A 21,541-nucleotide genomic window follows, 5' to 3' on the forward strand; every position below is an offset into this window, starting at 1 on the left:
AAAGATCTCCCCTCCGGGGCTATAAAACAGTTACAGAAATGGTTGTAATCCTACAGTGTATATTCGTTCAATGCATATTTAAAATTCATAATTTTTATTTAAAATAAAACTCATAAACACTATTGGTCTATAAATGATTGTAAAACTAGAAATAAATATGAAGGCTTTCACAATGAAATGCATTGGTAGTTAATAAAAATGGCAAAAAAGGAACGTTAATTTGAGGACTAAAAGCCTGAAAAGGGGTCTTGGTCCCTTCTCCATCCAAAACTAAAAGAACAAAATTTGTCTTTACATACACTTTAACCTGGAAAAAAGCCTAATGTTAAGTATTCTTAAAGTTTCCTTTTCCTTCTTCCGACCTATCCTGTATACCCTGAGTAAAAAAGATCTTTGCCGCACCTACCATTTTTTTTTTCCCCTATCTGGTTGGGTCCAGTCATGTGATCCTGCAGCTCTGGTTCATTGGTGTAACAGAGCGCTCGGCAGTGGATATGAATTCCAGCAGCTGTGACATTACACACATGGGGTCCCATGGCCAGCCATTACAAACACTCCCTCTCCTCCCCAGGTGCCACTCACTGACACAGGGGTGTTTTGAGCTGCAGGATCACATAGAGCAGATTAAAAAGTGGTTATTGCACAGATCATTTTTTTTTTTTTTTTACATTGGGTATGCAGGACAAGTATACAAGTAGGAGGAGGGAGGGAACCTTTTTAGGAATACTTACTCTTAGGCTTTTCTTACACTTCAATTTGGTGGGATATCATCATAATAAATAACAGCCAGTGCAGCTGGGGAGCACTCCTAAAACGGTAACCTTCAGAGACTAAAATCTGCAGAAAGTAAAATGTATGTAAATTCTATTGATTCACTTCCCATATTTGCTTACTGTTTGGTCATTTAAATATAAATTTAAAATGTTTCTGATAAGTGCAAAAAAATAAATTACCCTTTCCTTTTCTCTTTACCCGTGCTGACTTCTATCAATTATATTGCTCCCAGTTATTTGAGGACTACAGAATACCTCATCTCATTATAGGGCTGAGGAGAGGGGGAGGTGTTCTGTAGTGCTGTCAACACTGTCGCTCTATAAAGACAGTGAGGAAGCATCGTCGCCCTAGGACAGGAAGTGTTACTGGCAGAATCCCCAGTTGAGGCTAAAGGGGGGGGGGGGGAGCCTAAAAAAACAAACAAATGCAGTCACTACATCTAAGGTCTGGCAAGCTGCAATTAGTTTTGTTCTTCAATTTTAGATGTGCTTTATATGTTACGTTGACATACACAGATGGCCCTACTCAAGCCAACTCCCATAAGTCCCGCATGAGTAAGCCCATATCACGCGTAAAATGTTAGTTTTGCATTCATGTGTGACAGGATATAATTTCTGTTTGACCCTGGTGCTAATCAAGTTGCTTGTGGCTCAGCAAAGAAGACCTTTGCAAACCTTGGCTTGCATGTTTTTTGTTTGTGTGTGCACACATTTGTCAGACCTTTCTCCAAAACATCCATTGATCTTTCTGTGCAGATCTCACTCTACTCCGTCATAGTATAACCTACACAGATTTCACTCCACTTGCTCAATTGCAGAGTTACTGTTGGTCAAAGAGGGGTGGAAAAAGTCTTATAATGGTTTTTCTTATAATTTGCAGGAGGAGGGTCCACGAACTCTGCGGGAGGAGCACCCTTCCCAACTGAGCTCCGGAACAGACAAAAGATTGGACACTGCGGCCAACAACCAGAACAAAGTGAAATCAATGGCAACACAGCTACTGGCTAAATTTGAGGAAAATGCTCCAGCACCTAACACGGGACTGCGAAAGCAGGTAAGCGGCCATGAGAGGACACTGAATTCCCTTTTTATGATGCTCTGTGAACTATACACTGTACCAAAATTCTACGTGATATACCTAAGTTGCAGTTTAAATTTTTAAGACAGACTACTTAAAGCTAAACAGCCTTCCCTTCAGTCTTGTTCAGGCTCCTCTTCTGTACTAAAAATTGCTTACTTTGATTTCATTGTACACTGTGAGCTTCTCCCAATGTGCATTAGAAGCTGAGGCAATTCCTTTAGAGCCCTCCTTATTTCCTGGCTGGCAGACGTTCAGCCATATGTAATGCTTTCCTCCAAGGCCTAACTGTTGCTGGCCCACCCATTTCATTCATTGGATTTCAGTTCTTTCAATGATCTAGGTTTAGCATCAAATGTAGGTGAAGTTCACCCACTTATGAAGGCATTTTGATAATTGCATAACTCCTCCCAAGAGCCAGCCCACTCACTGCTTTCATCAGTTCTGAGGGTTCCTGGAAAGAGTATTAAGGAAGGGTGATGTGATCATGTCGGGAAGATATGCACTGCACCTTGCCAGCCTCTCCCACTAAGCATGCCTTTGTAACATACAGACTCATGGAGACCAAATTATGTCATCACTGGGTCTAAAAAAACCTGAAAGATAGTTTAAAATTTAATTTGCATGTTTATGAAGGGAAAGTTAGGAACCAAAGAATACAAATATAAGCAGAATAAACTTCAGTTTTTGAATAGAAATTTATTTCCTTTCCTGTGTGCCACATTGAAACCATGTGGTCACTTTAAGAAGTGTCTTGTCTGCCTGTATTCCATTTTATTTTCTCACATGTCTCCCTTTTCCTCCTCTTCATTTCCTTCTATCATTACCCCCACTCTTCCGTCTCCTCTTGGACACCCATCAGAAACCCTTATTGCCTTACCAGCAGCGCTTACTAGAACAAGCTGCCCTCAATCACAAAGAACCACAGTGGAAACAGGTAACAAGTGGCGGCTGAATGGTTACAGGTCACTCCACACTAGGATGAGTGTTTATAATCTATACTGTAGCTTCAAAGCTATTACGGTATTTAGAGAATCAGAAAATAGGACATTTTGTTGCATTGGTTGAAACATTTGTGTGTATGGCCAGCAAATGCTTAATATTTTATTCACTATAAATTCACTTAGTATTAACTAGTAAATGTGTGTGCATTCATGAATGGTGTAATGAAGTGGAGTGGGTGTACTGGAGAAATACACCCCGTAATTCATCAACTGCCCATAAAACAATGTATAAGTGGCATCTGGGTAATAGAGGGGTGCTGATTGAGAACTGTATTTCATCAGTATCCTACTGCAGCTGTAACATTAAACCACAGTGACTTCATTATTTCAGTAACAGGGATCTGTAGTAGGACCTTGTTATTGTGAAGTGGCCAACTAGCTCTCAAATGGGTAGCGCACATAGGTTGAATACTGGTCACTAAATGGTTAACATACATAGAATGATGGCTGAGCCACTAAGTCAACGTTTGCAAACCTTGGCACCTCAGATGTTTTGGAACTACAGTTCCCATGATGCTCATACACTCTGCAGTGTAGTTGCGCATCATGGGAAATGTAGTTCCAAAACATCTGGGTGCCAAGGTTTGCCATAACTGCACCAAGTGGTTTTAAACACTTTGGGGACAGGTCACTGTGCAGCTATTTATACACAGTTTGTGGACTGACCCTTGAGGAGTTATTTTACTCATGCTGAAGACTGGCTACTGCAAGACTAGGGTAGGTGGGCTAAGTCCTGGTCCCTGAAGGGCGCAGGCAAATGAGCTTGGGATTAACCACTGCAGTTCTCAGGCATGTAGGCTGGGAATATGTTGCTGACAGGCTAGGGTACAGCGGTTGGGAACTGAACACTGTAGGGTTATTGCAAATAGGCTGGCAGCTGTCAATGAGGGGCTAAGACAAGTCAGCTAGGTGCTGGCTATTGAGCAGCTGAGGCACTTAGGCTGGGGAGCAGCCACTGAGGGTCTGAGACATGTAGGCTGGGAACTGCCCACTAGGGGGCTGAGGTGCACTGAGGTTAACATGTCTCAGAGCTTTCATCTTCTTGGATTGTCAGGATTTCTTTAATATAATAATAATTCAGGCAGATAAAGGTATAATTTGTACACCTGTTGTCGATTTTGTGAATTTCTCCCCAACCCTTCTGTCCATCTTTAAGCCCAGGTATAATGACCTGCCCCGGACTTGCCCTAAAAAGGTCATCAGTCTGTACTCTCGACCGTACCCTGTCCCAAGCCCTTTGATGCAGGTGACTCGGGCGATATGCTTTATGCGTGTCTCACTGCTTATGGCTGACTGTCTATGTACAGCTGGAGGAATCAGAGACTTCTGCATGATTTTGTGAATAATCAAATTTGGGTTTATCTGGGTTTGTCTATCATACAAAGCATGACCGGATCCGCCTGTCCCAGACATAAAACCCCTTTCGGGCTGAAAATTATTTTGCTCTTCTGTATAAAATCTAGTATTGGAGGATGTCCCTGTATGGCTCAAAATCATTGTAAGCTCCCCATTTGATATTGATTCCTTATTTTGGAGCTCAAAGTGTTTAGATTACAAAAAAAATAAAAAAAATGAAAAAAAATACACCGTAAACCAGCAAAAAGTTTGATTTTCGTATACACATTAACCCAACACAAGCTGTGAGTTCATGGCGAGTGATAAAATGATGGTACAACCTTTTCATACCCGAAGAAATATTGGAAAGTGGCTGGTTTTCCAATGTAACAGAAAATTCTTGCCTGCTCAATCGGCTCACAAAATTCCAAAATCTATGTTTTTTTTTGTTTTGTTTTTTTTCTCTGTGACCCTACTTTCCTCCAGCCAGTCACAACATCCCATTTCTAAAACCCGACTCTTCCAACCAATTACTATTTTAAGGATATAAATGCACCCTGCCAGGACCTCACACGCTGTCAATACCAGCACTCTCTGCTTTGGCTGTTCACCAATGCCACTCACGGCTCCATCTGTGGCAGTACCAGCTGCCTGCTCACCTTACGTTTATCCCATATGTCTTACTTATTTTCTCTCTTCTATCCCATTCAGAGTAGTCCGGTGCCACCTGGTGACCGCAGGGAGACGTGTCCCAGCCCGGAGAGGGTAAACCGCATGTGTTTGGCGTGCTTGAGTGCAAACACATAAAAAACAGACATTTAGGGTGTTAACATGCACTAGCATCTTTTGTTCACACCAGGTTTAAAGCCCAGTTGAACCTTCTGTTTCAACCTGATAAACACATTTCACATACATCAAAAGATGTTTAATGTCTTACAATTTAGAAAGCATGCACAGCCTGAGTAGAAAAGCATGTACCCTGCCTACATTCTGTAGAGAAGGACCCTTGCTCTTTATATGGAAGTAGTAGTCTCTATTCAGAGGTCTGACACAACCCTTGCTACGCCAGACCTATAGGTCTGCAATCAAAATAGCTCATGCCCCCTGTTGATTTGAGAGCTCTGACTTAGAAGAGGGTGTGTTGGACCTCTACAGAGCGACCACTGTTTCCACATGCAACTGTCAATCTCTGAAGCATAGACAGGCGTTTCTACGGGCTATCACTCTCAAAAGAAAACCAACTGTAAGACTTGGCACTTTTTTGTTTTTATGCAATCTGGAATGCATTTAGCAAGCTTGTGGATTTCCCATGCAGAGAAAAGAAACGGGTTTGATTTAATGTCACTCTCCCAAGAGTAGCATGTAAGCCCCTCTTGCTCCCCAGCCATGCAGCTACTGAGAGCAAAAAAAACGTATACTTCCAAGTATAGAGTAGCCTGTGACTGCTGGTTATTGGCTGAGCACTGTCACATGGGATGGGTTAAACATTAATGGAGAAACTCACCAAAACTGGGATGTGTGAAGTCCAAAATGTTTGTTTTATTTTATTCAGTAAAAACAACCATTACATATGGTTGGGGGGGGGGTCTACAAAAACATCCTCCTTCAGGGGTTGGTAGGTACTGAGAGAGGTGTTTTCTAGAGCCAATATCATTATGGAATACCTTTTTAAGTTGTAATAAATAAAAAAAAACCTGCTCACTGGTTGTTGCTGCTTTGCAGCTCTTGCAGTACCCATCTAAGCCTTTTAAACATGTTAAAAAAAAAATGGCTATTTTACTGTATGCATCTTCTGAATAAAAAAATTTCTGGACATCCCAAACATTTGGTTTTGGAAGGAGGGAATTAAAATTAGTGTATAGCTTTTACACAGTCAAAGTACAGGTTCATTTAAACATTTTCATTTCAACTTTTAGTTGGTCTGTGAGACAAAACATCTTCAAACAATTTACTTGGAGCTGCACCTCTTTTTAGGACTCTTTCGCCCCGTGGACATCCGCTTGCTCAGCGGGGATCGTTCCATCGATCCCTGCTTAGCAGGAAGATGACAGGTCCGTCTCTACACACTGTGCAGGGACAGACCTGTCAGAGCGCCGCTCTCCCCCAGAGTCCGTCGTCACCCTATCCGATCCGCAGACGGATGGAAAAGTAGGTATTTCCTCCGTCACGCTTTTTCGGATCGGAGCGGGTCGGATGTCAGCGGACATGTCACCTCTGACATCCGACACTCCTTTGAGGTCTATGAAGCATCCGTTCAGGTCCGCCTGACAGGCGGACCTGCACGGATCATTCGTCTGAAAGAGGCCTAAATAAAGAGAAAGTAAACAGCAGTGATTGCTGTCAAACTTTAACCGTTTACACATTGTCCTTTAATTTGCATAGTGTGAGACCATGAAACACATTCTTCCAAAATATGAAAATTTGTAAAACATTTATTAGTGGGAGACAATGCAAGCCCTGGTTTATTCCCATATTTAGGCACATTTTAAACTGTTCCTTATTGTGTTAGTATCAGTTTTCAAGTTCTTCTAATACTGCATAGACACTTATAGCTAATGTTTGTACCAAATACTTTCTAAATTGTCAAAAATGTATCTAACTTTTTCCCACCCATGAACTATAGATAAACATCCTCCTTCCCAATGCCTGGGGTACATTTAGTCTGTGATCTCCCTTTGACAACAAACAGCCAACTCTGTGTGGCTGCTAGCTGTTAGATGTGGCTGTCACTCTTAACTCTGATGCCCGCTATTAATAGTGAGTCTTCATTCTCTGATCAATGTGTTGGCTGTGACAGTGATCACATGTAGGCCTGGAGTCTCCATACACAAAATAAGCCTTCAGATCAGTAGTACTATAGTTGTCAAATACAATGATGGTATTAAAAAAAAATTAAAGAAAAATGTGTGCGTCAGCCTATACTTAAAACTGTTCCTGTTAACATATTGCACCGAATAAAAAGGCGTTTAAGTCATTAAAATGTATATAAAAGTAAATGTTATATTCATTTAGGTAGGCAAATTATTTATGGGGGTATAGTCAAGTGGGGCTGATGCTTAACAATGATGCTAAATTTGCCATTGGCTTCTAGTCTATGGTTTCCCTTCCCCACTCCAAACCTGACTCTTGGATTCCCAAGTTTTTTTGCATTTATCTCAATCCAATGTTTATATCCTCTTTGAACATTACTAAAAGATCCAACCTCGCCCCCCCCCCCCCCCCCCCCCCAAGTCTAATACTAATAATTTTTTCCGCTTCTCAGTTTGATCTTGAACACGCCCGACGCTCTCCAGTCGACCAGTGGCAGCATTCTGTCTCCCTTCGCTCCACTGAACGCCCTGCCTCCCCCTCTTACGATGACATCCGACAGGTAGCATGTTTCCAACACACGTGTTTGTGTGCAAAGCTCTGGTGTGTACAGCTAATAGCATGCGCTTGAGTTATCCACCGGTGAGAGGCACTTCTGCTGAACACAACTTGAAGGCTTTGCCTCATTTCTAAAAGTGGCTTAAACAGGAGCAATCTGTCTGTTACTCAGCCATCCCCCTTCTCAGACTTCAATTGATTGCCACATTCTGAAAAAAGTTCTTATGCAAGATTCTTATAGTGGGGGTCTTGTGTGAGGCATTTGCCCAGTAATGGTTTACAAGTTAAGTGGTTAAAAATCCCCAATCAGTTCATTCTGTAGCATGTACAGAATTAGGTACACCCTATGATAATGTGTAAAGATCTTTGCAGGCAGCAGGAGGGCATGGCCATAGAAGTATGAGACTACAGGACGTGGGTTTTTATAGGAGGCCCTGCAGTCCAGGTTGATTTCTCATATCCCTGTTAATAGTTGGGAGCATGTTAACCCAATAATTGTTGGATTTCTTATAACAGTCAGTGTGCACAGCAGAGGTAATCCCATAAATGAAAGGACAAGAATGGATAAGATATCTCTGCAGTCAGAGACTGTAACAAAAGTACATTTATTTACGACCTGCAGTTTTTTATGTCAGTTGTCACATTTGGACCATCTTATATAAAAATAGTCAAAACTTTTCCATTAACTAACCCAGGGAACCAAACTATTAACAAACCCACAAAAAAAAACAGGCTGTGAAACGGACAACCATAGCTTTACAGTGAACAGAAATGTGCAAATTAACTTGTGCATAGAGTGTACTTGGGTACCGGAACAGATCTGGCACTATGCTTAGTTGGCTGTTGATACTGTCATACAGGGGACACCTGCTACTAACAGATTTGACCTGTGTCTTGGTGTGTGCGCTGCTGCTGCGCAACTCCCCACCATGCCTCACCCGCTCGCACCAGTTGATTGGGGGTGTGTGACCTTTGACATTTTCACCTTTTTACCTGTGGCTCATGCCGTCTTCTTCCTCTCTTCCTCATCTCCCCTCTGTCAGAAGTACATAAAGATATATACAGGTGGTGTGAGCTCATTGGCTGAACAGATAGCCAATCAGCTGCAAAAGAAGGAGACCCCCAAGCCTCTGTTTGGGAAGAAAGTGGTAAGCTGGATAAAGTGTTTCAGTAGTTCAATTTGGCGTTTTCCAGTTTGAATTTTTGCTTTTTAAATTAACTTAAATTCCAGGCACCAACACTTTTATGTAAATATATTTTTCAATAGCCAAAAAATATAAATTCACTTTGTGTGCACCAAATGCCTTTTAAGCCCAGATATTGCCTTGTAAAAGCAGCCATGAGCTATGCAGAGAGCAGAGCTGTGGGAGGGACCCAGCAGACTCCACACACAAGCTGCCTGCAGTAAACTACAGAAGGGGGCGGAGACCAGACCAGTCGCCCTGTACAAGGTGCGAAAGCAGCAGTGTGACTGGTCTTTATTACAGGAAGCTCATGCACAAAGGCAAAGTTGAACACTTGATTACTGCACAGAACCCTCATGGACCAGAACATTTTTTTTTATTATTGAATATGTGTGTATGGATTTGGAGCATACAACTAATGTGTCTTGTTTAAAATGTTTGACTTTTGAGTCTTGGAATTAGTAGGAAATAGAACAATTTTTATTTTCTGCCTGTGTGCTGTTGAGGACATTTTCACTTTACTTTATTTGCCCAGAGATGCAAGCATCAAGTGAGGCTTCATCTCTTCAAACTGAAGCGAATTCCCTCATTGTCACAGGACAGTTATCCTCAATGGAAAATTTCCCCTTATCTCTTGTTTTAGTGACAGTAGCATTTTATATTTCCCATCACTGTGTTCCAGTTACAATGAATAATGAAGGTGAATCTCCACAGCAGGGTCACAGACAGCAATAGAAACCTGACAAGGGTTCAAACCTTTCCTCAGTCCAAAACTTTAAAAAAATGTTAAGTGTGTTACAACTCTGACGTGATCCTTTTTTTACTTTGGTGGCAAACAATGCTTTTCTTTTGTGGTATTGTCTTCCAGGAATGGTTTTCTATATATTTTAATTTTAAAAATACTTAGTGTTCCTTTAAATACACAAAAACATTGTATTTGACATTATATTTAAACATTAAAAACATTATTATTATAACATTTTAGAATACTGCACATTTATGTTTTGTTTTTGTTTTTTAAGCATTTTTTGGTTTGCATTTTTTCCCCAAATAAAACACAAAATGAACATAAGCAAATAAAATGTTAATGTAATAGGAGTTTTTTTTTTTACTTACTGTAAATATTTGTAAATACTTAATTTACAGATTAATTTACAGTAAATATTGTAAATGAAATCCACCACCCCACAGTTTAGTCTTTAGTCTTCACTGATTTATAAATATGCTGCTTTAAGTCAGGCTGTTGGTAGCAAAGTGAAACTAGTTTCATTGAGGCACACAGGAAGGTTTTCTTGCTATCATGTAGTAGACAAGTTGTGGTGGTCAGGGGTATGTCCACTTTTATGATTAAAGCCTGGAACTTTTATGGGGACCGTAGACTTGGACAGGGTCACCCTGTTTTACAGTTGCTGCACCCCCACAGCAACTATGAGACCCCTATTACTTCTGTTAATCGCTTTACACTTGTGTATCTTGAATAGTATGCATTTACATGTAATAACTATCAGGAAAACAGCAATGTGTTTAGATGTATTCATTTACAGTATAATAGTTTTAAATTGTCACTAAAATTCAACCGCTCAGAGCGAAGTCTCAGGTGGATGACTAGGGTGTGCATCGCACCACAGGTGGCACACTTTACCACTAGTTCTGCCTAGAGTCTTTATAAGGTACTCGGCCATTTGCATAGAGGATATCACTGCTGGTCAGGCTTCTCTTGGGTTGCTGTTTATCCCGGTACTCTCATCCGTAGCAATGATGGAAACCAGGCTCAAGGGAGCCATGGCAAAAGCTCAGGCGCACACTGGCTCTGCTGAAGGCCTTCAGAACATTCAAACTCAGTGATGCTTCCCTTGCATTGGAGCAAGGATCTCTTTTAACACCAGTCTCTGCATCCAATTCTAGCTTTATTTCAGGCAAAATAAGCATCCTATCTGACTAAGGCAGACTTTTCTTTAACTATGTCACAATATCTCAGATAACAGATTTTATACAGCCATCACTGTCCATGCCTCAAACACCATGCTCCTTCTCCAGCCTCACTTTCTCCAACAAAGTCAGATCCAGATATGCTTGCCCTAGAAAAGGCAGACCTGGACGGTAATGTCGTGGACCTGGAAGTGGTGGTAGAGGAGGCTGCAGAAGATTTCTTACCCTCAGGCTACTGTATATTACCTGATGTTACAGCTTCACACAATATGCTTGCTAAGCTCACTACTTCTGTGTGCAAAAGCCTCAGCATTGTTGCACTTGATTCTTCTCTGTCTCATTATTACCCTTTGGGTACAAAGAGACCTGCTAAATATTAAGACATTCCCCATTCATGAACAAATTGAATGGGCAATGTATGACAATTGGGTAAATCCAGAAAATATTTTTTTACCCCTCCGAGAATCATTGCCACGCTCTATCCAGAAAAAAAAAAGTGGTCTATTCCAGTAGAAGACACTTCTCCGTCTTAAAAAAATCTTACTGTCCAAGCAAAAATGTAGAGACATACCGTAACTCACATTGTGTGGTATCGCATTCAGTTGCTTACAAAGAAGGGAAAGAGTTAAAGAACTTTAAAGGTACCGCTGTAATCCCAAATTGAGAAAAGAAAGTGCTCACAAATATATAAAACATTTCACATTTTATTGTGACGAATATAAAAAAACATTGTAGCGTGTGTGCATGCTATCGAATATATGTCTCTCACATATGTATAGAAAGTACCAACAAGTTGTACAGAGAACCTGTGCAAATTGGCCCACAAATCAATCACCAGTTAGGTACAGGACCGGCCAAACCATGGGACCCAGTGGGACCATTGTCCCAGGCGGCACTTAAAGGGGAGGTCCACCCTAAAAAAATAAAATAAAAAAAATGCATAAAAAGGCTGCAAAAAAATAAAAAATGTTGTTCACTTACCAGGAATGGCTGCTGCTAGGCAGATTGTCCTAATCTGCCTCCTCCACGTGTTGTCTTCTGGGCAATGGGGCTCAGTGTGTTGTGAGAACTGTGTCCCACAACACGCGCGGCCCATTCACAAAGCACTGCGCGACTCACACATGCGCAGTAGGAAACAGGCAGTGAAGCCACAAGGCTCCACTGCCTGTTTCCCTTACTTTGAATGGCGGGGCTGGGAGCCGAGGGACGGGTCAGCGTCGGGCGGCCGACATCGCGGGCACCCTAGAAAGGTAAGTTCTTATTAAAAGTCTGCAGCTACAGTGTTTGTAGCTGTTGACTTTTAAAAAATAAACTTCTGCTGCCCCACCCCTTTAAGAAGCACGGCAGCCGGCCGGAGCGTGCAGTGAAAAGTTGGCAGGAGTGGCCGACGCCGCACACCCTAATCACAATGCTGTCTTTCGATATCTGCCCTCTGGGATGCTGTGAAAGGCAGCATCCAAGAAATGTATAGCCCACACTGACTGTGAAACAGTTTCACACTGAGTAGATCATGATATAAAATAATGAATGTGGGGGCTTTTTGGTGGGCGTTTTTTTTTTTTTTGTGGGGGAGGGGGCAGTAATTAATTCTTGGGCCCAGGCAGCGCAATGTCTTGGGCCGGCCCTGCATATATAGTGGTCTTGCATATGAGTTGACAACTGTGGAGTCGCTGTATCAATGGCAATGGATGATTACGCGTTTTACCAACAGCTTCTTCAGGGGTGCTTAATCCACCACATATGAGAGGAGGAAGGAACGTGCAGCTGGCCAAGAGGGTCGCGGTTTAATGTAGTCAAATAGCAGGGACCCATCCAGGGTCAAGTTTATGAATGAGTAACACAGAGGTCCCAGAGTGGAACCGTAGAGAGCCAGTCAGAGTAAGTGCCACCCAAGTTGAATTTTCATTTAATATATTAATTCCCTGATGAGGTTCTGTAGATTAGCTACCGCCGATCCTAGCCGCAAACAGCCCTTACATGGGGAGAACACAGCATCCACCGCTCTTTGGTACTCGTATTCATAAACTTCACCCTGGCTGGGTCCCTGCTATTTGCCTACATTAACCGCTTCCAGGCCGCCCACCGTGTATATATGTTGCTGTAACGTTAAATACCTTTAAAGCAGCAGATAGCTGCCATAGCCCTGGTATTTTTATTCACGGCGGGCGGTCCGCTATAAAATAAAAGTGGTCTCCGCCGTGAGATCACTTTTATCGGTGACAGGAGAGGTGCCCCCCTCCTGCCGCATCTGGCCATCTCTGCCGCTTACCACAGCTGTCGTTAGCAGTGGAGACGATCTGATGCTATCCCCTGATGGACAGGAAGTCAAGTGAGGGAATGATGGCCCCCACTCAACTCTGTGCCATTGGATGACGGAAGTGACGTAAAACGTCACTTCTGCCCAGTGGCCTTAAAGGGACAATTTTTATTGGAAAAAAGACTTCCCTTTTTATATATTTTTTATTTATTTATTTTATTGCTTTTAAGTGTAAATGTGAGATCTGAGGCCTTTTTTGACCCCCAGATCCCACATTAAAGAGCTTCTGTCATGCTTTTTTTCTATTACAAGGAATGTTTACATTCCTTGTAATAGGAATAAAAGTGATCCAAAAAAACTTTTTAAAGGGACATTCTAAAAATAAGTATAAAATACAAAAAAAAATTAAATAATTTAAAGCCCCATGTCCCTCTGTGCTCGCACGCAGAAGCGAACGCATACGTAAGTCGTGCCTACATATGTAAATGGTGTTAGAGTGAGAGCAATAATTCTAGCAAAAGACCTCCTCTGCAACTCAAAACTGATAACCTGTAGAAATTTTTAAATCGCCTATGGAGATTTTTAAGGGTCAAAGTTTGTTGCCATTCCACAAGCGGGCACAATTTTGAAGCATGACATGTTGGGTATCCATTTACTCTGCGTAAAATTATCTTTCACTGATTTATTTTTACTGATTTATTTTACTGATTTAACTTTACTGATTTATTTTTTAATAAAAAAACTTGTCTTTTTTTCAAAATATTTGCGTTTGTAAGACCGCTGCGCAAATAAAGTATTGCGAAAAACCTCATTTTATTTTCTAGGGTGTCTGGAAAAAAATATATAATATATTTAGCGGTTCTAAGTTTTTTTAGCAAAAAAGATTCTAACTTGGCCAGCTGCATGTCCCTTCCTCCTCTACTATGTGGTGGATTAAGAAATCCATGCCTCCTGTTCTGACCGTGTGCAATAGGAACTCCTGAAGAAGCTGTTGTTGAAACACGTAGTGATCCACTGGGGTTGATACAGTTACTCCGCAGTTGACCCCTCATAAATGCAAGACCACTATATATACTTCACCTAACTGGTGATTGATCTGTGGGCCAATTTGCGCAGGTTCTCTGTACAACTCGTTGGTACTTTCTATACATATGGGAAAGACATATTCGATAGCATGCACAATACTCTACAATGTTTTTTTCATGATTTTTTTTTTTTTTAATTTGTCAAAATAAAATGTGAAATGTTTTATATATTTGTGAGTACTTTCTTTTTTTTTAACTTGGGATTACAGTGGTACCTTTTTAAAGTCCTTTAACCCTTCCATCTTACTGTACCAATTTAATGTTCCTTCATTCAAAGACTCTGCTCACCGAAAATTTGAGGGGATCCTTAAGGCTTTCTTTTTTAGTCTCACAGGCACAGTCTGCAACCAGCTATTTCTGAAATTTCTGTCTGCCAGGCTGCAGCTAATTGAACTAGATGAACAACTAATATGATGGTGTATTCCAAGACTGTTTTTAACTGAGCAATTTGAAGCATTTGACAAATTCATTAAAGATGTCACTAGAGGTTGAACCCCACCCTGGAGCAGTTTTACAAACTACCTGAACCCCATGCTTGGACTAAGTTTAACGTTAAAACAGCAGACCAAATAATTTCCGACCAATCGCTGGCCCCATTCCCCAAGTTGATTTCTGACTTCAACATCCCGCAGAGCTATTTTTTTAGATATCTACAACTCTCCCATGCCTTCAGATGCCAGTTCTCCGGGTCTCCCCCCCCAGGTTGTCCAGTCCGCACTAGAGGACCTCCTCACGTCCAGATGTGAAAATAAGCCCACCTCGAAACTTTACTCCCATTTGATAACGACCTCCCTCCCTCCCTACCTTGGGAAAGCTCAGAGACAAATGGGTGCGCGACATTCCCACCTTTGATAATGATGATTGGGATGACATGTGGGACTTCCCTTTCAGATCCCTGGTCTCCCTGAGAGACCGGCTAATACAGTTTAAGATGGTCCACCGAGCATATTTCACCCCATATAGATTGCACAAAATGAACCCCGCCTCCCCCCCCCGGGGTATTGGCATTGTGGGACAATACCGGGGGACTTCACTCATATTTTTTGGACCTGCCCGGCCATTGTCGACTATTGGAAGGAGATACTGAGGGTCATTACACAGGTCACCTCCATATCGCTCCAGCCCTCCATAGAAATTTGCATACTGGGCCTGATAGATCATATTATTCCCACTGTGGCGCGACGCACCCTGGTTGGGCTTCTCCTTTTCTACGCCCGCAAGGCCATAGCCCTCAGCTGGCGTAAGCCAACTCCCCCTCCTCTCTCCCTGTGGAAGAAATTGGTCAACGACAGCCTGCCTCTTTACAAAGACTGCTATGCTAATAGGGGCTGCCCGCAAAAATATGACAAGGTCTGGTCCAGCTGGCTGGCTGACACCTCCACAGCCTCTGACCCGTAGCCTACTTAACAAGTTACCCTTTGCTAGTAACCGGGAAACTGCACCAGTGGAAATGTCATATGTCTGAGTAGAGTGTTGTAACCCCAAGTTGTCCTGCTGCTCATGGAGTCAGCTATCTGTGGCCAATGAGGTGCCTTAGACTCTCCGTCATATTCTGTATGTACCAAACTATCTTGTATTACAAATCTGTATACATCACGCCTGTAACTGTAGTCGTGACCAATGTATGTGTTCTTTTTTGTTTGTTAGTTTGCTTGCTGTTGTTTACTGCATAAACTTTAATAAAAAGATTTGCAAAAAAAAAAAAAAGATGTCACTAGAGGAAAGGGTCTTCTTCCACAGCAAAATGTTTCAAAGCCCACTTCCTCAAAAGCTTCTACCATTTTTCAAAAACACAAAGCACCTCAACACTCTACTCAGACTTTACCTTCTAAGCCAAAATTCATCTCTTCCTTTTAGTGCAAGACTTAGAAAACCAAATACACCAATGCTTCCCAATGAATGAGCACACTCACTCTAAAGAGTGGGGGATATCTGTTGCAGTTTGCCTCAGACATCCCATACCTGGCAGTTAGACCCTGAACCAGCTTATATCCAGGGAGTAGTTGTTCCATGTCTTCTACAGAACAGGGAACATGGTCACCAGAGGAATCTGAGTTCATTATCTTGTAGTTAAAAGTGATAGGTATGGCTCTGCACCACTGTACCTCCTTCGGGGACACCCAATCGGTGAAATCCGATAACACCACAACTGTGGACTATATCACAAAAAGGACACGAATAGTACTGAAGCCCTGGTGGATACAAGCCAGATCATCTCATGTGGGAACAAACACTGTCCAGAGATTTCCGCTGTCTGCATACCATGAGTGGACAGTTGGAAGGCAAATTACCTCAGCTGTTGCTGCCTGGCCCAAGAGAAACGAGCCCTTTATCATGACTTCTTCAACTTGATATGAGGGGGGCCTCAGAGGAGGATATCCTGACCTCCAGATTCAACCACAAGTTACCTCTGTGGCCAGTACCAAAGACCCTCTAGCAATGGCATTGAATGCTCCCAGTAATTCCCCGCACTCAGTTCAGGCTAATCTGTGCCTCTCCACCAGTACAAATTCTGTCTAAACTGCTTTGCAAAGTAGAGCAAGAGAAGAAACCTGTTTTTTCTCATTGTGCCAAAGTGACCCAAAACAACCTGGTACACAGATCTACCCAAACTAATAGCAAATGACCCCTGGCCTCTTTCAAACAGTCAAGGCTTGCCCTTTCAGGGATTCCTCTTCCATCCTTTTTCTCAGTCACTGGCTTTAACTGTATGGCTGTTGCAGCCCAGGATTTGAGGACTTGAGTCTGTCATTCCTACTTTGTTAAAAGCAAGAAAAGCCACTTCCAGAAAAATCTATCATCATACCTGGAGATCCTTCTTTGCCTGATGTGAAGACACACGCTTTAATCCCAGAGATTACAGTGTGCCTCTAATTCTGGCCTTCCTACAATCAGGACTCATCCAGAACTTGGCCTCAAGTACGTTTGAAAGGACAGGCTTTGTTCTTGTCCACTCTTTTCCAAAAACCTCTGGCCTTGCTTTCCCTAGTTAAAACATTTTATTCAAGGTGTCTCTTGAAACTAAATTTACAGCACTCTGTGCTGCCTTGGGATCTTAATTTAGTCATCTCTGCCATTGCACTCTACAGGGAAATCCCCATGGATTATCTCTCCTGCAAAGTAGCCTTCTTGGTGGCTATCACATCTGTCAGCTGTATTTTAAGACCTGGCACCTCTCTTGAAAAGAGCCATTCCTTGTGCCTCACAAATGCAGGTTATTCTTGCACCCAAAACCCTCCTTCCTTGCTAAGATAGTATCCGGTTTTCACCTCAATGAAAGCCTAATTCTCCCCTTTTTGTGCCATATTCCTACAAAGCAATCAAAGGAAATTTCTCTTCACTGCTGGATGTGGTCAGAGCCATCAGTCTACACTAAAGCTTCAGCTCCTATCGGAAAGACAGTCTATCTATTGATTCTACCCTCAGGATCTTGCAAGGGACATGTTTCAGAATCCATGCTAGATAATTAAGGCAACGCATTTCTACAAAAGACAACGATTGGAGGACATTCTGACATCAAGCCACTGTTGTGCAGATTTGTAAGGTCTCCACCTAGTCTTTTGTTTATACCTTATCAAAGTTCTAGGTTGACAGCCATTCTTTTGGAGATGCAGCTTTCAGTCCCTAGGTTCCTGCAGTGACACTCAGAAGCTGGGTCTGTTGACCCCTGTCATTATTGAGCCAGTTGGCACAATTCTGTTTGCCTAGCTGTTGCCCACTCATCTAATTCCTTGGTTGGGGATGTTCCAGGGTCTATGAATATCAAACCTGTGTTCTGTACTTTACTTGAAAATGTGGAAATTACAGGTAAGTCAAAATCCCCCCGCCCCTTTTTCTTTTTTTTCCTGATTCACACTTAGATCATTCAGTGCAGTGGTACTGAAGTTTCATGCCCTGCACATCCTGGGTTCAGTTAAGTAGATAATTGTACAATTCACTTTACAGTTTCTACCTTGCTTATCTTCTCTTTCCCTCTGCTCATATGCAGGCTTCATTCAGGAAGGAGTTCCCGCAGAACATCGGTGGGAGTGATGTCTGCTATTTCTGCCACCGCCGAGTTTACGTGATGGAACGTCTAAGTGCTGAAGGCAAATTCTTTCACCGGAGCTGTTTCAAGTGTGACTACTGCAACACCACACTGCGCCTGTCTGCCTATGCCTATGACCTGGAGGATGGTGAGACTTGAGGCTTAGAGCCTTTCATGAGCGCTTCTAGTTAGTATGTTGGCTGAGGCATATTTAGGCTTGGTTAACGTATATGCGAATCGGATTTGTTTTTGTACCGCATCTGATTTGCATAACGTGAACTGGACCAGCTTTCAATGAATCCGGCTCACACGTCAGGTGTGGCCACGGTCCATTTTTGAAAAGTCTTGTGCAAGGTGCGAATTCAAGTAAGAACTCGCACTTGAATAGCACCTGAACCGATGAGCAAAACTGCACCAACTCCGGGTTGCAAACCACAGCTGGACATGTGTGAACCTAGCCTTAAGTTTAGTTTTAAATGTACATGAGCAGGTTGAATCTTGTAGTAGTGACATACTCACACACACATTAATTGAAGATGTCACTCTATTATAGCGGATACCCTGGTTGTTCATCTTTGCATGAAATACAATAATAAAAAAATATGAAACTGCAAATGAAATGCATTAAAAAGTATAAACACTCAATCATTGTAGTTAACAAAGCTCTCCATGCCTAGGGAGCATGAATCTGCATTCCACCTGTGAACACATCTGGGTCAAAGAATACAGTTTCACTGACATCTGCTGGTCTTACATCAACGATTGGTCACCACTTGGATTCCTGATTATGTGAATATTATGGATGCACTGATACCACTTTTTTTTACCGATACCTTTTTTTGAAAAAGGTTGAAAATGTTTTTATTGATAGTATAAACAGCCTGACAGAAGCATGATTGATATATCAAATAAAATTAAGTGCTAACAAGCAGGCCAAATGGCTATCACCTACAGCAGTGCTAAATTTGATTTGGTCATTGACCTTATGAAAGTCTTAAACCTGGGTAACGTTATAGTGAAGACGTTGCCTGATTTGTCACTGGTCAAAGCCCTGAGGGGTCCATCCTTTTACTAGATCCAGACCATAGGCAAATATATTCCGAAAGATGATCTGTCTCCGCCTCAATGGACAAACCTGAGGTCTTGGTCTCTATTTGGTCAAGTCTTGTTTCATTTTCATGACTGCAAAAAGGACAGTATCTTGGCAGAGCTGATCAGGACATAATATAAGAGGGCTAGGTTCCTCTGCTTGCTTCATTTTGCTGGATTTATAGTCACAATGGTCCAAGGTTTAGTCGCTAAGGAAAAACTGCATTCTTTGTATTTGGCCTCTCTGAACTTAGGCCCTTGGTTGGCCAAGTCTTGGTCACAATTTTGAAGGTGCATGACATAACTGATCAAGCGAGCCAAGTACTGACCAACCATGGTATTGAAGCTGTCCATAGTGCAATGTCTTGAAATGTACCAGCAAATACGTCCTTTAGAGGACTTCCTAATTGGATTTACTACAGGGATTCTTCTTCACCTTAGTTTTTCTTCTTCATCTCCTCCTCCTCCCTCTTCCTCCCTCTTTCTTTCCCTTTTCTTTCCTTCTTTCTTTCCTTCTTTCTTTCCTTCTTTCTTTCCTTCTTTCTTTCCTTCTTTCTTTCTTCTTCCTCTTCTTCCTCCTTCTCTTCTTCTATATGCTAAACTCCAAGCAATTGAAATGAAGATATTAACCAAGTAAACAAAACAATGCTGTGCTTTAAAAACTTGCTCGCATAATACACTGAGGGGAATTTACTAAAACTGGAGTAGACCGAATCTGAAGCCAAAGGTCAGATGGCAACCAATCAGCTTCTACCATAAATTTTCAAACCCTAAATGAACAGGCTGAAGATGGAAGCCTGTTGGGTGCTTTGCAGAGTTTTTAGTAAACTGCACCCCCCCCCCCCCCCCATTATATTTAGTACTTGGTAATAGTTCACTAGTGGAATGTTTGCTCTGTTTTAAATTACTGATGCTTCACACTCAATATGTTAATTTTGTAATATACACTGTATTATGTGAGTGTGTTTGTTTTTTTTTTGTTTTTTTTTTGTTTTTTTAGTACCACCTTGGTTACATGGTTATTTAACTTGCTAAATCTTGCTGTAATATAGTTTGCACCCCTGGCATTTGCACAGTACCAATGTTTCCTGTTTAGCAGTACACTACTTGGTTTTACTTGTATCTTAGCATTGTCCTTCGAGGAATGACTGAACACAAATAGTCTCTCATCTTAATTCATTTATACTGGCAGTTTAACTGGCTCCCACCTAGTCTGTCCATGCTGTGTGTGTTCAGTTGAGCTGTGTTAGATACAGAATGGGCGTTTTGGCAATGCTGGGGTTAAAGCTTGCTGTTCCTCCTCCGTTCCTATAGCACTGGATGTGACATTGGGCATCTTTTGTCCCTGACACACTGTCACATTGTTACTGGCAGACATTTGCCTGCTGTTCCCAGTCACCGACCCCACAGCTCAAAATGTACTGTCACCAGCTGACCAGCCATCCCAGTACACAAGTCTGCACTAATCAGTTTCAGTGCTCAAAGCTCACTTTTTATTTCCTTTTTTTGTAGGAAAGTTTTACTGCAAACCGCACTACTGCTACCGGCGCTCCGGCTACAGCCAAAGAAAGAGAGCAGCAGCACCTCCACTTGTAAACAAGGTGAGGGCAACGTGACCGAATGGTCTTATTCTGTGTGCCAGTTTTTCAATGCCAGGATTCATTGCTTTCATGTACCTGCAGATTCTATCATTATGAGGATTTACCATGGCTATCCTAATTTATTGCACGACAGTGAGAGATAATTTGTTACCATTTGTGAGCATTTTTGGAAAGCTAGGTTATCTGTGCTAAATGGATTGTTGTAGGGTTAGTACACCTGTCAGGTTTTGTTGCTCTCCACATCCTTGTGGGGGAGATTTTCCTCCTAACTTACCTGGTGCCAGTTGGTCAGCAGTACAGGAAGGGGGGAAAAAACTTAAGAGTGAGAAAGAAACTCAAAAAAGACTCATGTTCACTGTACTAAAATGAATCCATGGTTCCCATTTAGCATGAAACTCTTCCAATCCATTACTATTGGTACAGACCCATTTCTCATCTTCCATGATTTTGTTAACCTGTTTCACCCAATGTTCTATAGTAGGTGCTTGTGGCTTTTTCAAAACAATCCATTTAGTTACAAATGGAAATGAAAGGTGTGACCGACTGCCTGGCACCCCGACTTGGTCCCCTTCGCCAAACGGTGCCTCCTGCCCTCTAAATCCTTCCAGCAGACCAATAGCCATACCAGCCCTTTACCCTAAGCATCATACGCAGACAAGATGTTGAGGTAAATCCAAAGGAATAACTGTTTATTTAAACCTAGACACATACTTTATACGCCCAGGAGGACATTACCCCCTCAGGGATATTTAGCATAGGTAAGATAAGACGTACAGCCAGGAAAAACATGGTAATGCAACCTTTAAGCATTAA

At 42.0% G+C, this 21,541-nt stretch overlaps 1 protein-coding gene across 24 annotated transcripts in view; it reads left to right on the top strand.

Annotated features, from left to right (window-relative positions):
• The window catches only part of MICAL3 (microtubule associated monooxygenase, calponin and LIM domain containing 3), a 299,572-nt gene that overhangs the window by 192,995 nt on the left and 85,036 nt on the right, over positions 1-21,541 (top strand). For 15 of the 24 annotated variants that reach the window (XM_077468826.1, XM_077468830.1, XM_077468825.1 and 12 more), the window contains exons 16-22: positions 1,654-1,827; positions 2,714-2,788; positions 4,902-4,955; positions 7,453-7,560; positions 8,600-8,704; positions 18,000-18,186; positions 20,640-20,728. In XM_077468826.1, coding sequence (XP_077324952.1) covers positions 1,654-1,827; positions 2,714-2,788; positions 4,902-4,955; positions 7,453-7,560; positions 8,600-8,704; positions 18,000-18,186; positions 20,640-20,728 — 792 coding nt within the window. Of the gene's footprint in view, positions 1-1,653; positions 1,828-2,713; positions 2,789-4,011; positions 4,102-4,901; positions 4,956-7,452; positions 7,561-8,599; positions 8,705-17,999; positions 18,187-20,639; positions 20,729-21,541 lie in introns of all 24 variants that reach the window. The other 9 variants (XM_077468841.1, XM_077468847.1, XM_077468845.1 and 6 more) reach the window with 4 other exon arrangements.

This window comes from Lithobates pipiens, unplaced genomic scaffold (genome assembly GCF_037356315.1).
Source record: "Lithobates pipiens isolate NorthernLeopardFrog02 unplaced genomic scaffold, aLitPip1_a1.2 Scaffold_8, whole genome shotgun sequence".
Lineage (NCBI taxonomy): Eukaryota > Metazoa > Chordata > Amphibia > Anura > Ranidae > Lithobates > Lithobates pipiens.